Source organism: Mustela nivalis (assembly GCF_964662115.1).
Source record: "Mustela nivalis genome assembly, chromosome: 16".
Lineage (NCBI taxonomy): Eukaryota > Metazoa > Chordata > Mammalia > Carnivora > Mustelidae > Mustela > Mustela nivalis.
Genome location: NC_139035.1, coordinates 35,728,833 through 35,744,504, shown reverse-complemented (window position 1 = coordinate 35,744,504; position 15,672 = coordinate 35,728,833). Strand labels below are relative to the sequence as shown.

The following is a 15,672-nucleotide window of genomic DNA, read 5'->3' as shown; positions in this document are numbered from 1 at the left end:
GCTCGTAAATTACCTATTAGTGACTTGCTTTTTCACTTTCTTCATTGTCTCTTTGGATACATCCAATGATGTACACACTGCTGATTACACAGGATTATACACTGATAAGTTTAACTACATTAGAATAAGAACTTACCAATTCATTCCTTCACAATTTCTACATTTTATGTCTTAAGAAATCTTTCCCAACCCTATCATTAACAGATATTCCACATCATGCTTTCTAAAAATGATATACCTTTTCACCTAAGTCCTTTCTCTCCACTGAAAAGGAAAAGTGTGCATTTCTTTTGAACACAGCTAAACAATTGTGTCACCGTTTATTAAACACTTCATCTTTTCCACACAGATCCGAAATGCTAATTCTGCCACAAAACAAGCATCCATCTATGCACAGGTATTTTCTAAATTCTATTCTGTTCCATTGCTCCATGTCTACCCTGCTGCCCATACAATACTGTCCTCATTATCATATTTTTATAAGTCATAATATCTGGTAGGGTACATCCTCTGGCTTTGGTATCAATTTTATACTATCTTCTTAAAAGGTAGGTTCCCTCTTTTTCTCTTTTCTTAAAAAGTCTGGGAAAGATTTAGGTCATTTGTGTCTTGGATTTTTGGTAGAATTGGTATATTACTAGTGTTTTCTTTACAAACAGATTTTTGACTAGTGATTCAATTTCTTTTCACGGCCATAGCACAATTTGGTCATTCTATTTCTTCATGAGTCAGTTTCAGTAAGTTGTATTTTCTAGCAATGTGCCTGCTTTGCCAAAGTTTTCAAGACTTTTGGTGTAAAGTTGTACAAAACATCCTCTTACTATATTTTTTCATCAGCTTTTCCATACCTAATACTGCTTATTTGTGCACTTTGTTTTTCCTTGACCAATCTTGCCAGTGATAATTTTATTAATTTCTGCTCTTATTTTTGTTGTTTCCTTCCTTTCCTTCTATTCTAACTTAAGTTGTATGCTTAGTTCAGTATTTTTCAGCCTTTCTTTTTTTAATATGAGTATGTAAGATTATGGTTTACAATTAAGTATCATTCTAGCCACACCCTGTAAGTTTTGATATGTAATATTTTTCATTCATTTCTAGTTCTAATTTCTAGTATGATCTCTTTTTTGACCTATAAATTATTTAAAAGTATGTTCTCTTTAATTTCTAAATGTAATAGAGTTTTTAGGTCATCTTGTGTTACTGGTTTCCAAACTTAATTGCACTGGGATTAAAGAGGGTAACCTATATAAAACATATACTTCAAAATCTATTTGAAAATACCTTTGAGATTTGTTGAAATTTATGATCCATATATGATTAATTTTTTAAGATTTTATTTATTTGAGACAGAGAGAGAAAAAACAGGAGCAGGGAGAAAGTGGCAGGCTGAGCAGGGAGCCTAACGTGGGGCTCAATGCCAGGACCCCAGAATCACAACCTGAGCTAAAGGCAGATGCTTAACCAACTGAGCCACCCATGTGACCCCTATGTGGTTAATTTTTATTAATACTCTGTATTCTTTAATACAGAATATGAATTCCCTAGTTGTTAGATATAACAATTTACATATACTTCTTATATCAAGCTTATTAATTAAATTTTCCTTGTTTTTTCTATATATCAATTAGTCATGAAATTATGTTAAAATCTCCTGGGGGATTTTATATCCCCCCAGGATATTGGGATATTTTATAGGGGCATCTGGCTAACTCAGTTGGTTGGGCATCTGCCTTTGGCTCGGGACAGGATCCTGGAGTCCTGGGATCAAACCCCACATCAGGCTCCCTGCTTAGCGGGGAGTCTGCTTCTCCCTCTGCCCTTCACCGTGCTCGTGCTCTCTCACCCCACTCGTGCTCTCTGGCACTCACTCTCACTCTGTCAAATAAATAAATAAAATCTTTTTTTAAAAATCCCCATAATCACATATTTATCTATCTTTATGGTACTAACCAACTTTTGCATATTATATTAAAACAAACAAAAGTAGAATTATAACACCCTCCTAATTAACTCTTCATCATTAAACAATAAATGTCTTTGTCACTAATAATGCTTTTTGCCAGCTACTGAAAAACTGTACCAGTATTTGTGTGGGCAGGGGAAACGGAGAGTCTTAGATTTGCTTGGAACATCTTTCCCATCCTTTTACTATTAAACTTCCCATGTCCCCCATTTTAAGTAGATTTTGCTAAGAAGCACATCTCAGGACTCTCTTTTTATTTCTTTTTTTATTTTCCTTTATTTCTGTTTTTCTTTTATCCAGTCTGACAATCTTTTTCTGGGGGATATGGGTGGGGATAGGTCCATTTCCACTGATTGTGATTTATCTCCCACTTCTTTTGTACTTTCTATTTGTCCTATCTTTTCCATGTTTGACCCTTACTTTTTTTTTTTTTTTTTAAGATTTTAGTTATTTGAGAGAAAGAGAGCACACAAGCAGAGAGGAGGGGCAGAGGAAGAAAGAGAAGGAAGGCTCCCCACTGAGCAAGGAGCCCAATGCAGGACAGGATCCCAGGACCCCAGGATCATGACCTGAGCCCAAAGCAGACACTTAACCAACTGAGCCACCCAGGTGCCCAAACCCTTACTTTTTAATGAGATTTCTAACAGATGAAACCCACCACTTTTTAAGGTGGTAAAAAAAGAATAGTACTGTCTCTACCCCTACTTTACAGAAAATGGTGAATTAAAATTCAGTGGTGAGAAGCTTTTCTAAAGTTATAAAGCTAATCAGTGAGAAAGCCCAGGACCTAATACACCAGCTAATATTCTTCTGTTACACTGCAACTGACCCTTACCACAGCAGTAGTACAAAATAAAAGTGACAGGTATTATGCTATTCATTTTACAGATGGGAAAATTGAGACCTAGGGGCAGAGTAAGTCATTTACCTATGGGCAGAGAAACCTTGGTTAAACATAAAAATGTTAAATTTCTAGAAAACTTGAACTCCTAAAAAAATACCACATTTGTGGCTTGATACTATATAATCCTTACTAGCTTAGGGACACCCCAAACATGTATTATTTATTATTGGGTCTACTTAGAAAGTCCTAGGAAATTTCTAATGTATGAAGATATGACCACATGTAATGATTTCAGTTTTTGCCATTTTAGAAGATGGAAATCAACTGAATACAAAAAGTAATCAATATCATATTTAAAACAAAGAAAGTTAATGTGCTGCTGGGACTTCCTATCTTCCAGGATGAGAGGTGAGCCTTAAACGTACCAGTTTTCAGGAAACAAGTAAAAAATAGCCCAAGTCAGGTCCACCTCTCAAGCCACATGCACATCTTGTTTACTCAGTCTCACATTCTGGTCTTTCTTGCCCAGAGGCTCCTGTGTCTTGTTTCCTCACCTCCATGAACCTCTAAATATCACACATTTTTTGTGGGCTGACTTCAAGTCACTTTCTGGTTGTCTTTACTACATAGATTCCCCAGCAGAGACTCATTTTTTTTCAAATTAGGAATCTACAGAGTCGAGAAGCATATAGTAGAGGACTCTGGACAAAGCGTAGTCCCTCCACTACAGAGATATCCTCCTGGTAGTATCTCAAACCCCAGGGTAGTTAAACATATCAAGAGGCTTTCAATCTTCCTGCATGCGAAAGCAATTCCCAAACACCCCCTTTGAAGTAGCCCTTATCCTCCACTCCAGGCCAGGGTCTAAATAAAAAATACTACTGGAATTCTGATCTACAACAGCTACCGTGGCATAAATTATTTGACATTAAAATTATTCCCACTTAATGATATCATTTACTCTACTTTCTTCTGAACTTACATGAGAAGTCAGAGGTCCTGACAAGCATCATTTTAATTTTTTTTAAAGATTTTTTATTTATTTATTTGACAGAGAGAGATCACAAGTAGGCAGAGAGGCAGGCAGAGAGAGAGACTGGAGGAAGCAGGCTCTCTGCTAAGCAGAGAGCTTGATGCTATGCGGGGCTCAATCCCAGGACCCTGGGGTCATGACCTGAGCCGAAGGCAGAGGCTTTAAACCACTGAGCCACCCAGGCACCCCAAGCATTTGTTTTAGTAAGATCATTTGATTAGGTATGATCTTAATACCGTCTGTAGTTCGTTTTATTCTAAAACCTTCAATGGCTTTAAAAATAACTTGGAGGAAGCAAGTGAAAGATTAGAATATGTGAAAAATTTATCATAAATGCCTTTTTGGTCATCAGCAGGTCTATCTCATCTTTTCCAGGCTTCCAAGGCTAATATCCACATCTCCTGATTCCCAGTTCAGGACTCTTTTCTCTCAGAAAGCAAAGAAAGCAGCTTAAAAGGAAACGAGGCACGTGAGCATACCTTCCTTGCAAGCACATTGGCCAGCTGAGACACAGCCACGTGGCCGAACAGAAACCGCAGCAGCCGTTGTTTTCCCCATTCCATCCAGAAGCTCCACTCAAAGTCGGTCGGGTCCTAAATAGGCCGAAACAAATTAGTCAGAGGGATTTTCGTACATCTTAAGCAGAACACAAACTCCAATTAATGAAACAACCCAAAGGAAGGCCAGTGTGAGTCCAAACCCCATCAAATGGCATTTATACACTTCCGGCCCAGTGCTGCCGTAGTCCCACCCACTTCCGGCCCAGTGCTGCCATAGTCCCACCCACTTTGCTCTTCCCTCCCGCTCTGCTGGCCTCCTTGCCATTCTCCAAAGAAGCATCTTGTCAGAGCGGATCCCCCAAGACCCTCTGTGGAACAGAAACCATTATTATTCCCATTTTATAAAAGATGAAACAGAAGCTTAAAGAATTCATGTTCCCAGTGTCCCACAGATAGCGCAAGCAATGAATTGAGGTCATCTCAGGTTAGCCACACTAACAAGAGAAATGCAAATTGGACACTAATAAAATTGCTTAAGGTCAATCCTGTTAGGTCTTGCTGTCATTTTAGGCAGGAGGATAATTTGATAGAGAAGTTAACCAACTCCCTATAGGACTAGGATGAAAGAATGAGAGATATGCTTCCCTTCCCTTCAGGAAGCTCTGTGTCCATTAGCACCGTGTCTGGACCCGTACCAGGTACAGGGTCTGTGTAGTTCCCTGGCAGGGGCAGGTGAAAACTTCTGGGAAGACTGAACAAGTGAACAGCTGGGAACTGACATCCAAAAGCCTTAGTTTGGCCTCAGGAGCCCCAGGGAGATCATGGTGGCCAAGGTGAGTATGGAAGGAGTAAACAGTGACTAGCCACTCTAAAATGGGCAACGCAAGGTTGGCCAGTGAGCACCTTGGCACCACCATGATAAATGGGGATCTGAGATCCTCTGGACTTTCTAGCCAAATTGTGTGGACAGGGAAGGAATCCCCTAGTGCTACTGATACTGAACAACTCACCAGTCTCTGCCAATGGAACTTTAATTGGATTTAGAGGAAAATACATGATTTTTTTTCTTTATACCTGAGAATTGAGGGGCAATTTCATACCATTACACATATAATAAAACTCTTTTTCCAGAAGGTAAAATATAGGTAGAATTTATCGTGGTTCATATCAAACTATGAATACAGAGGTAGGAAACCTAGCAGCCAACATTGCAAACTTGTTTTGATTTAAAACCCAGATCTACCCATATACTGGTTATAATGATCTTGAACGAGATGCTTTACCTTTCTACTCTATAGGCTCATAGGATAACATTACTGATCTTCTAGGGATTTATGAGGGATTTTGTTTCTTTTTTCAAGGTTTACTTATTTATTTAACAAAGAGAGAAAGAGCATGGGGTGTGGGGGCAGAGGGAGGGACAGAATCTCAAGCAGGCTCCATGAGATCATGACCTGAACCAAAATCAAGAGTTGGATACTTAACTGACAGAGTCACCCAGGCACCCCAGGGTTTGTGAAGTTTAAATGAGAATATATATATATGAGAATACACACACACACACACACACACACACACATATATACATACCTATACCAAAAGTTTAAAACGGTTACTGGCATGCTACACTCACTAAAAACTGTTACCGGCACTGCTAGTTTCACATACTTCCCATTCTATGTTACCCAGCAAGACTGTATCATGCTTTCTGTGGTGCCACTTGTTTGCATTTTTTTTCCATTTTCCAAATAAATACTTTTTATGTTATTATTTTGTGTTATTTTATGTTATTAAATTTTTTGTTATTTTATGTTATTAAATTTTATATTTTTATGTTATTTTTTATTTTTATTTTTGTTATTTTATGTTATTTTTATGTTATTTTATTTTGTTATTTTATGTTATTTTTATTTTATGTTATTATGTATTTTATGTTATTAAATCACACATGTTCTCCACATTCAAGATCCTGATACACCCACGACCTGCTCATAGAGCCCCATTTCCACCAAAATCATGGATCTGGTCCAGTTCCTTCCACTCAGAGAGGATGACATCAGAGCCCAGGACATGCCCATGCCTCACAGCCAGGCAGCTGCAGAGCAGGGAACTCAAACTTTTAACCTGGCTCTTGACCCCAGCTAAAGCTCGTTTCCCATCTTGAAAAATTTCAGACTAGCAGAAAGTAAATTAACTAAATAAAGTCAAACAAGCTCAAAGGTCACATGATGATGTCATACTAGGAAAATACCATTTTTGTAACAAGTATAAAGGTAAAAACACTAAAAGCCAAGGTTGATTTTTTTTCATTCCCCTTCAAAAAATATTCCAATATTTTACCTTTTTAAATACAATGTTCTTAACTCAGAATTACACTTAAAATTCAGAACCCCAGGCTTACCTATGCTTCCAAACTTTTCCAACCTTAATTATTTAGCAGGAAAATGATAACTCATAAAATATAAGAAACCAAAAAGACCTTTATGTTCCACCAGAAGGCCCAGGATTCCTGAACACCCTGTGCTGGTTAAACCCCATCAACAAAATTATACAGGCTTTCATCATTAACTCCTTTTCAGAAAATATCCATTTAAAAGAAATAAAAACATATCCCTCATGTCTGTCCTTCTCCATTTAAAATATTTACCTACAGGAAATAACTGGACAGAAAAGCTGAGCCAAGAACAGAACAAGATGGCCAATAACTAGTGGTTAATGATTTGGGTAAGAAAAATGTTGACTGGCCTGCTTTTATAGGCAAAAGCTTTACAGACACTGAGTTCAATCATACAATTCAAGGCAAATGTTAGAGACTCAAATCAAGAATAATTTTTCCATATTTTGTTCCTTCCCCAGTTCCTTTCTTGACCCTGCAACTCTTAGTCAATTTGAAACTATTCTTCAGTTCTTGAAGTGAGTCAGACATAGACTGGGGATACATTCTAGCCAGACAGAAGCAGGACAGCTCCACAGAGAAAGGGGAGACTGAACTCCCAGGGTCCATCATCCACACCCCATGTTCTGTGTAAGTGCTTCTCAACCTTCAGTGTGCATATAAATCATCCACACATCTGGCTAAAATGCACATTCTGGCCCAGGTTCTTATCTCTGGGATGGGGACTGGGATTCGAGATGTCCAACAAGCTCTCAGGTGATGAGGCTTCCTGGCCTCAGGGCCACATGTCGAGTAGCAAAGATCTAACACCGATTACACCTCCATACAGCTGAATGTTCATCACCTCAGAGGATCCATAACAGGTCACCCCACCTCATATGATTCTCAGGCAAGGACACACTAAAGTGGACCGGGGGACCTCGGGGGCTCAGTTGGTTAAGCGTCTCCCTTCGGCTCAGGTCATGATTCCAGAGTCCTGGGATGGAGTCCCAACATCAGGTCCTCCGCTCAGAGAGAGCCTACTTCTCCCTCTTCCTGCTCCTTCCCCTGCTTGTACTTTCTCTCTGTCAAATAAATAAAATCTTGGGGAAAAAAAAATCTTAAAGTGGACCACCTAATCTTTACAAACTGAACAACTATCATCTTGCACACTATGGAAAGCCCTGAGCAACTAGATTCAAGAATTTTTTAGATGAATAAGTTAACACACACAGTTATTCATTCTGATGCTTTGAATCTGCAACCAGGCAAAACTGAGAAGTCTAAAGCACATGACAGTTCAAAAGAAAGGGCCCAGGTCTAGTATTCTTAAATGCCTCTTTTCCAAATGGAGAGGAGAGTTCTATCCTAGGCACTGTGGAAAACCCTACATGTATTCCTCGCCTTGGAGAACTTGTAGAACCAACACCAACCCCCTACCATCAAGACATTGAAAATCTGCAAGGCAAGAGAGGTCACAGTGATGTGATTCAACCACATATATTTGTATAAATGAGATCTTTCCTTCTCACCTAAATCACTAATATTCTGCATATGTGTTTTCTTTTTCTTTTTCTTTTCTTTTATTTATTTATTTGACAGACGGAGATCACAAGCAGGCAGAAAGGCAGGCAGAGAGAGAGGAAGGGAAGCAGGCTCCCTGCCAAGCAGAGAGCCCGATGTGGGGCTCGATCCCAGGACCCTGGGATCATGACCCGAGCCGAAGGCAGAGGCTTTAACCCACTGAGCCACCCAGGCGCCCATACATATGTGTTTTCTAATGATGACCTCCCAACAACCCTTCCAGTCATTTTGTTTTTAAACTATATTACAGATGACTTAATAAGAGGTCAGAATAGGCAAATTATTTGCTCAAAATTAGTGGGGGGGGAGGGGATTTCAAACACAGGCCTGTTACCACAGAGGAAGTTCTTTTCCAAGATGCTTCTACTTGTGCTGATTCTACCTGTGGGGCAGGAGAGCCCCACCCAGACAGACAAATGCACACACACACATGCACAGACATGTACCCCACTATCTGACCAAATGGTCCCTAACTAAGAGGGTGCTTCCTTACTGCCACCATAACCACAGAGATGTTGGCTCAGTGTGATGTCTTTTCCCAATTCCAGGTGGACCTCACTGCACCCTCTTCTGTCATTCACATCTCAGTTCCCGCCCCTTTATCATAGCAGATCTTATTCTAGTGCTTTTTATTATAGTTGGTTCATGTGTTTTCCCTCCAGGGAGAAGAAATGGCAAGTTCTTGAGAGTAGATTCTTGACTTAACCAAATTTGTACCACAAATGCCCAACATTCAGCACGCCTTAAAAAATGGTAGGGGGAAAAATGGTGGGGGAGCGTAGCCAGGCATCCTAAGTTCTCATCACACTTCTGCCCCTGCACAAATCTGGGTAAGTCCCTTGGCTATCTGGACCTGAGCCTTCTTGCAGGTAAAATGAAGGGATGAACTAGCATGATGTCTAAGATTCCTTTCAGAGAATAACCCCCCAAAAAGTTATTTTCCAGACTGAAGGAAAGAAGCCCTAGTGGAGAGCTAGTCACCTGCCCACAGACTTGAGTTCTGACCAAGTGCCCACCCTTTAGGAAAGGGGTTGATCTCCCATCACCCTCCTGTGTGACCACTCCTGGCCTCCACCCTGTCTGCCTGCTCTGTTCCAGAAAGTTCACCACTCACCCAGCCTGCCCTCTTTCCCAGATTAGGGGGGGAACTACTACAGTATATTTAGTATGTAGTAGTATACCACCCATAGAAAGATAAGTCAACTATCCTCAGAGAGGCTAAATATCATGCCCCTGGTCCAACAGCCAACATATGACAAAGCCTGATTTTAAAGCCCCAGGTCTAAAATAATAAAATAAAATAAAGTCCGGATTTCTGTGCTAAATACATAGAGCATAAAAATGGTTAAGATGGTAAATTTTAAGGTACAGCTCAGCATTCAGTCCATTTACACTGTGATACAACCGTAACCACCATCCAGCTCCAGAATTTTCAGCTAGAATGTTCAACTGCTTGACTCAATAGAGTTAAATCTGACATTAATTTCGGTACTTCTCTGGAACCTTGAAGGGAGTTTGGGTGGGGATTCCCATAGAGTGATCTGTACGATGTATTTGATAATACATAAACAATAAACTATTGTACTCTGATAGCCCCAGAAACAAAAATTCAAGAGTTTTTAAGTTCATATCCTGAAACAGATAGATACTCACAGGTAAAATCTGAGACAGTTGACGTGCTCAAGATCTCCCTAACCCAGTCAAAAGGAAAGAAAAGAAGGATTCTAGAAAGTGGAATGAAAGGAGTGAATTCATGGCTAACAAAAGGGAACCATGAACATTCAGAAAAGCTGCAACATCTAAAATGCCATGGGAGGGGTGCCTGGTGGCACAGTCGGTTAAGTGTCCCAGTCCTGGGTTTGGCTCAGGGCACGATCTCAGGGTGGTGATCCTTCAGGGTCATGAGATAGAGCCCACATTAGGCTCCGCACTCAGTATGGAATCTGCTTAGAGTTTCTCTCTCCCTCCCCCTCTCTTTCTCCCCACCGGGTTCACTCCTCACGTGTGTGCGCACTCTCTCTAAAATAATAAAATAAAATAAAATATGCCATGGGAAAACAACCATCCTAACTAACCTTCTCCTCAAAATAAAATACTGGCTGTGTATGTCTGTCCACTGGCTCAATCAACACTTTTCCAACCCTTTTCTAGTGTGACTTCCTAAATATTAGAGGTCACAAGGCAAAAAAAAAAAAAAAAAAAAAAAAAAAAAACACAAAAACAAAAACCTACATTTCCCAGAATTCCCTGCAGCTAGCTAGCATATCTGCATGCACCCCAACTTTTGATGAACAAATACACAATGACTCTGAAGGTGTAAGAACATAAAGATGTTGAGGCTGTGAGGCTCTCCTGAAAGAACAGTGGTAGAAGCCCCTGTGTCCTGCCACAGCATCAGTGGACGCTCCAGGGTCCAGTCGGTCCAGAGGTGCGCCAGCGCCAGCTGCCCTGTGTGGCGGCTTCGGCTAGCGTACCACAGTGCTATCTACTCAAGCTGGGACCTGTGCACCAGCCACAGTTTTGCTCTGGGGCTTGTTCCTGGAAGTTCACTTCATGCCTGTCCCTACAGTCCTTTTGACTACTCTAAAATCTCCTTACATCCCTGCTATAAATTCCTTTCTGCTTGAACTGACTAGTGTGGATTTTATGGTCTGCAATGGAATCTTGATCAACATACTTTGGAGGGAATTTTTCTTCTGATTGCAATCCAGCTCCAGCTGTATAACAGAACCCACTACAAAAATAATTTGCTTTGAAGAGCACTATTCTGAAATAAGTCTGTTCAGTGGAGGAAAATAAAATGAAGCAAGACACCAGCAGGTCAGTCCAAGGAGGTTCTAGAACTAAATAAGGAAGGCGTGAGTGTGTTACATTCACAAGTGCATCTATTTATATATTTCAAACCCAAACAGAAAATGATCTACCTTGCTCACCAATCTGTATTTTTCATTACCAAAACTCTTTCCTGAAATAGAGAAAACAATAGAGAGTGGAATATACTGCATATTACTGTTTTCCTTACCCTCACATCCAGCATTCTTCGAAAAAGGAAATATTACAGAAATATAGGACACTTTTGCATATCTATTTCCTAAATAGCATTATGTTCAGATTACTTACTTCGAGACCATACCTAAGAACTCAGCACATTGAGCAAAAGTTCTCTCTGAACAGAGAAAATCTTTGTAAGTACTGGAATCGAGAAATGTTTTCCTGCATGTTCAAAGGCAGCAAGCTCACCATAATAGCTTATGAATCTCCAGAGGAGAAAAGAAAAAGAGAGAGAGAGAGAAAACTAATTTGTAAGAATCCTGCACAAAAGAAGCACTGCTCTCTGAATGAACTCAGGCTAATGATTCATTTAGCAATTATTGGAATAGTTTTATCTTCCAACAGATGCTGTGCTATGTCTAAAATAATTTGAACTCAATTATTTTACTGCTCATAATTTCCAGACCAACCAACAGTTCCTCAAAGATAAAATGTTTTGGGGGCACCTGGCTGGCTTAGTAGGTAGAACATCAGACTCTTGACCTCAGGGTTGTAAGTTTAATCCCTGTGTTGGGTGTGGAGGCTACTGAAGAAAAAATTTTAAAGAGATAAAATGTTTTCATTACAAGGCTTTTTTTTTTTCTATCAATAAAGTATCTGCTTAAATGTTTCTGCCGGCTTGCACAGGTAAAGAAGATGCTCACAAGGGTGGGGATGCCATCAACACGGCCAGCACAGGCCACAACTGTTCTACACTCCATCTTTCTCAGTCTCTCTTTTTTTTTTTTTAATTTGCATTTATTCTGTGCAAATTTACTCCCAGGCCATAAATTTTTGTTTCTTCAGTTTCTTCTGGGATATCTTTTTCTTCTGTGCAACCTCCTCTTCTGGTTTAGGAACAATCTGCTCTTTTTCAGTAAGGATCATCTCAATGTGGCAGGGAGAGCTCATGTATGGGTTAATGCGACCATGAGCCCTGTAAGTCCTACGCCGCATCTTGGGGGCTTTGTTCACCTGAATGTGCTCAATGACCAGAGAATCGACATCTAAACCCTTAAGTTCAGCATTACTCTCTGCGTTTTTAAGCATGTGCAGTAAAAATTCAGCACTCTTCTTGGGCCACCGACCTTGTGTCCAGCCCCACTGTTTGGCCTGGGCACACCTACCAACTCCACCATTGTAGCGACGGAAGGGCACACACTGCTTCTGCAAAGTGACGTCTTTCAAATACTTGGTGGCTTTTCGGATATGCATACCCTTGATGGCCTGGGCAGTTTCACGTGTGTTCTTAAAGTGAACACGGAGATTTGAACCTCTTGATTTGCATGATTTCGTAGGGTTTTCCGGGTCAAGCGAATAGCGAACCATTTTCAGAGGTCACCCCAGGCCGCTGAGAGGAAGAGGAAGAGGACCTTCCCAGTCTCTTAACTGGTCCTCATGATCTAAGCCTCATAAATCTGCTCAGGGTATGATGGGAGCAGGGAGGTGTTCCACGGAAGAAAAGAAAACATCTCTCAAGATGACTTAGTAAAATCAAAAGACCTAAATTCTTCAAACCTCTTCAACTCTAACAACAATGTAAATCCAGTAACATTTTCTGGCTAACCCTTTCCTTATCTACTTCCTAGAAGTTGCTCCAGAGTATTCAGAACTTATGCATATACTTGATCAAACATGTATAGATTCTGCCTCTGTGCCTTGTCTAGATTTCTCCTTTTCTTCCTGAAGCTAACAAAGAGAATCAAATTTTTAAAAGTAAATATTACCTTTTAGTATAAAGCCAACGGCACAAAAACTATATTCTTTTCCCCACACTTCTCAACTGGAAAAACTATTATTTTCTATAAGGTATATGGAGAAACGAGTTGTAAACCAGTAATAAGGCGATAAATAAGTTAGGGATCATGACCAAAAAAAAAAAAAGTAATAGAACAAGATGGCTAGAGAGTAAATGATTTACATAAGATTTCCTAGCTACAAACTCTGCTAATGAATGACACATCCCATTATTGTCACTTCTCCTGAATACCAAAAAGACAAAGTGAGTCACAATAACACGGGGGGGGGGGGGGGGGGGGGGGGATCGCCCCACCCCACCCCTTGGGGGCATTGGCCCCTAACATGGCCCTCCTATTCACAGGATTTGCCTTCTGCTTGGGAAAGTTTGCACACATTAAAAACAACAACAACAAAAACTAGTTACTATAAAATATCTCTGCAGGGGGCAAACATGAGCAAATGAACTCTGGGTAGAATCCCCAAATGTTAACAGTCCCCAAGGCAGAAGGCCAATTAAGAAGATAGGAGTGATAAAGGAGAAAAAAGAAAAACATTTTTGTCATATATCCAGGGGACAGGAGGGGAAGTCTTCATAGCCCCAGATATCATTCTTCTTTTCGAATTTGACACACTGCATGAAAGACCAGGAAAGCAAGCAGAGTATGTGAAGGGTTCTCCCACACACGTTTTCCGTCTGTCCCCTTTGCCCATCAGCTGCCCAAGCTTCCAAAATGAGACCAGCCTGTGAAATAGAAAATACATATATTGGCCTCTCCCCCCAGTGCCTGCACAGAGCTCCTAAAACCCTTATAATTTCTTGTGATAAGAGCACTGGGAGAATTTTTTGTTCTAATACTTGGTTCCTGACACGGGGTTCCTAATTCCCTTGGAACTGTCTGGGTGAGGGGAGCATCTTTTGTTGTAATAAGGTGACTCTTGTTGGGCTCCTGGATGAGGGCTGCTCACCAGAAAGACCAAACCAGGATTAGAGGTTTGGAATTTTCCACCCCGTGCCCCATTCCAGAGAGGGGAGACAGACTAGAAATCACGTGAATGATCTTGCCTGTGTGAGAAAGCCTCCATAAAAATCCCAGAAGTACCAGTTTCACAGAACTTCCAGATTGGTAAACTCGTGGTGCTGCTGGGAGAGGGGTGCTCCTGGAAAGGTCATGGGAGCCCCCCACCCCTTCCCACAGACCTCACCTATACACTTCCTCCATCTGGATGTTCACATGATCTTTTTTCATACCCTTCCGTAATAAACTCATTTCCCCCCAACCCTCCCATGAAGAATGACTAAAAACCCTGGTTGTAATTATAAGACAAACATAAGATTCTGAAAGATGGAAAGAAGAAAGCAGCCTGCCTAGGAAACTCAGGATTTGAGGAATGACATGAACAAAGTAAAATAACTCACAGATGGGACTCACAGTGGAGGTAGAGGACACAGGAAAGAAACATCAAACATTAGATGGGTCAACAGAATTACACATTCTGAATAACAGAGAAAAATGGGCTGAGAAAATAAACAGAGCCTCAGGGTTCTGAGATACAATTATAAAAAAATATAATGTTCATGTCACTGGAAGCCTGGAAGGAAAGGGGGAAAAAATGTAGGGCTGAAAAAAAAAATAAGAAATAATGGTTACAAATTTCACAAATTTGACAAAAGGTATAAACTTACAGAGTTAAGATGCTGAATGAACCCAAATCAAATCAAATATACCAATTAAAAGAAAATGGCAGAAAAATTTTTTTAGGAAATGAGCCAAATCTACACCATCTGTAAAAATTTCACTTCAAATGTAACAATATGGGTGGCTGAAAGTAAAAGGACAGAAAAGGATACACCAAACAAAAGAAAGCAGCAGCCAGTATATTAATATCAGACCAAGCAAACTTCCGGTGAAAGAAAACCAGGATCACTAAATTATGATAAAAGGGCCAATCCAACAAGAAAATGTGCCAACCCGAAGTGTGTATGTACCAAAAAATAGAGCTGTAAAATCCATGAAGAACTAGCCGAAAAGGAGAAACAGATATATCCACAAGACTTCAACACCCCTCTCTCTCAATAGTTGATAAAACTGCTTGTCGGAAAATCAAGGATACAAGAAAGCTTACCACCAACCAACAGGACCTAATCAACATTTATAGGACGTTCCATCCTACAGCATCAGAACACACATTCTTTTTTTAAGTACCCATGGAACATTCACTAAGATACATTATATCCTGAGCCATACAACAACAAATTTAGAAGAATTTCATCATACAGAGTGTATTCTCTGACCACAATGGCATTAAATGAGAAATCAGTACCAAAAAGATAATGGGAAAATCCCCAAACACTTAGAAGCAACATACTTCTAAATAACCTGAGTCAGAAAGGAAGTCTTGAGGAAAATAAAAAAATAGAACTGAATAAAACATGTAGGGTACAGCTAACGCAAAGCTGGAAAAACATTCGTAACACTACGTATGTACATTGAAAAGAGTCAATGTCACAAAACTCTAAGGCACCACCTCAAGAAACTAGAAAATGAGCAAAATAAACTCAGAGCAAGTACAAAGAAGTAAATATAGATAAGAAACAGAAAAATA

The 15,672-nt window shown here is 40.1% G+C and overlaps 1 protein-coding gene and 1 pseudogene across 6 annotated transcripts in view; both read right to left on the bottom strand.

Moving 5' to 3' along the window:
• Positions 1 to 15,672, bottom strand: part of HHAT (hedgehog acyltransferase) — a 341,891-nt gene that overhangs the window by 271,947 nt on the left and 54,272 nt on the right. For all 5 annotated transcript variants that reach the window (XR_014303674.1, XM_082701866.1, XM_082701867.1 and 2 more), the window contains exon 4: positions 4,320 to 4,433. Coding sequence is in view for 4 of the 5 variants with exons in the window: in XM_082701866.1 (XP_082557992.1) it covers positions 4,320 to 4,433 (114 nt within the window). In the remaining variant the exon portion in view is untranslated. The remainder of the gene's footprint in view (positions 1 to 4,319; positions 4,434 to 15,672) is intronic.
• On the bottom strand, positions 12,066 to 12,695 carry LOC309849380 (large ribosomal subunit protein uL22 pseudogene; annotated as a pseudogene). The gene has a single exon. The product of its transcript is annotated as a large ribosomal subunit protein uL22 pseudogene (transcript).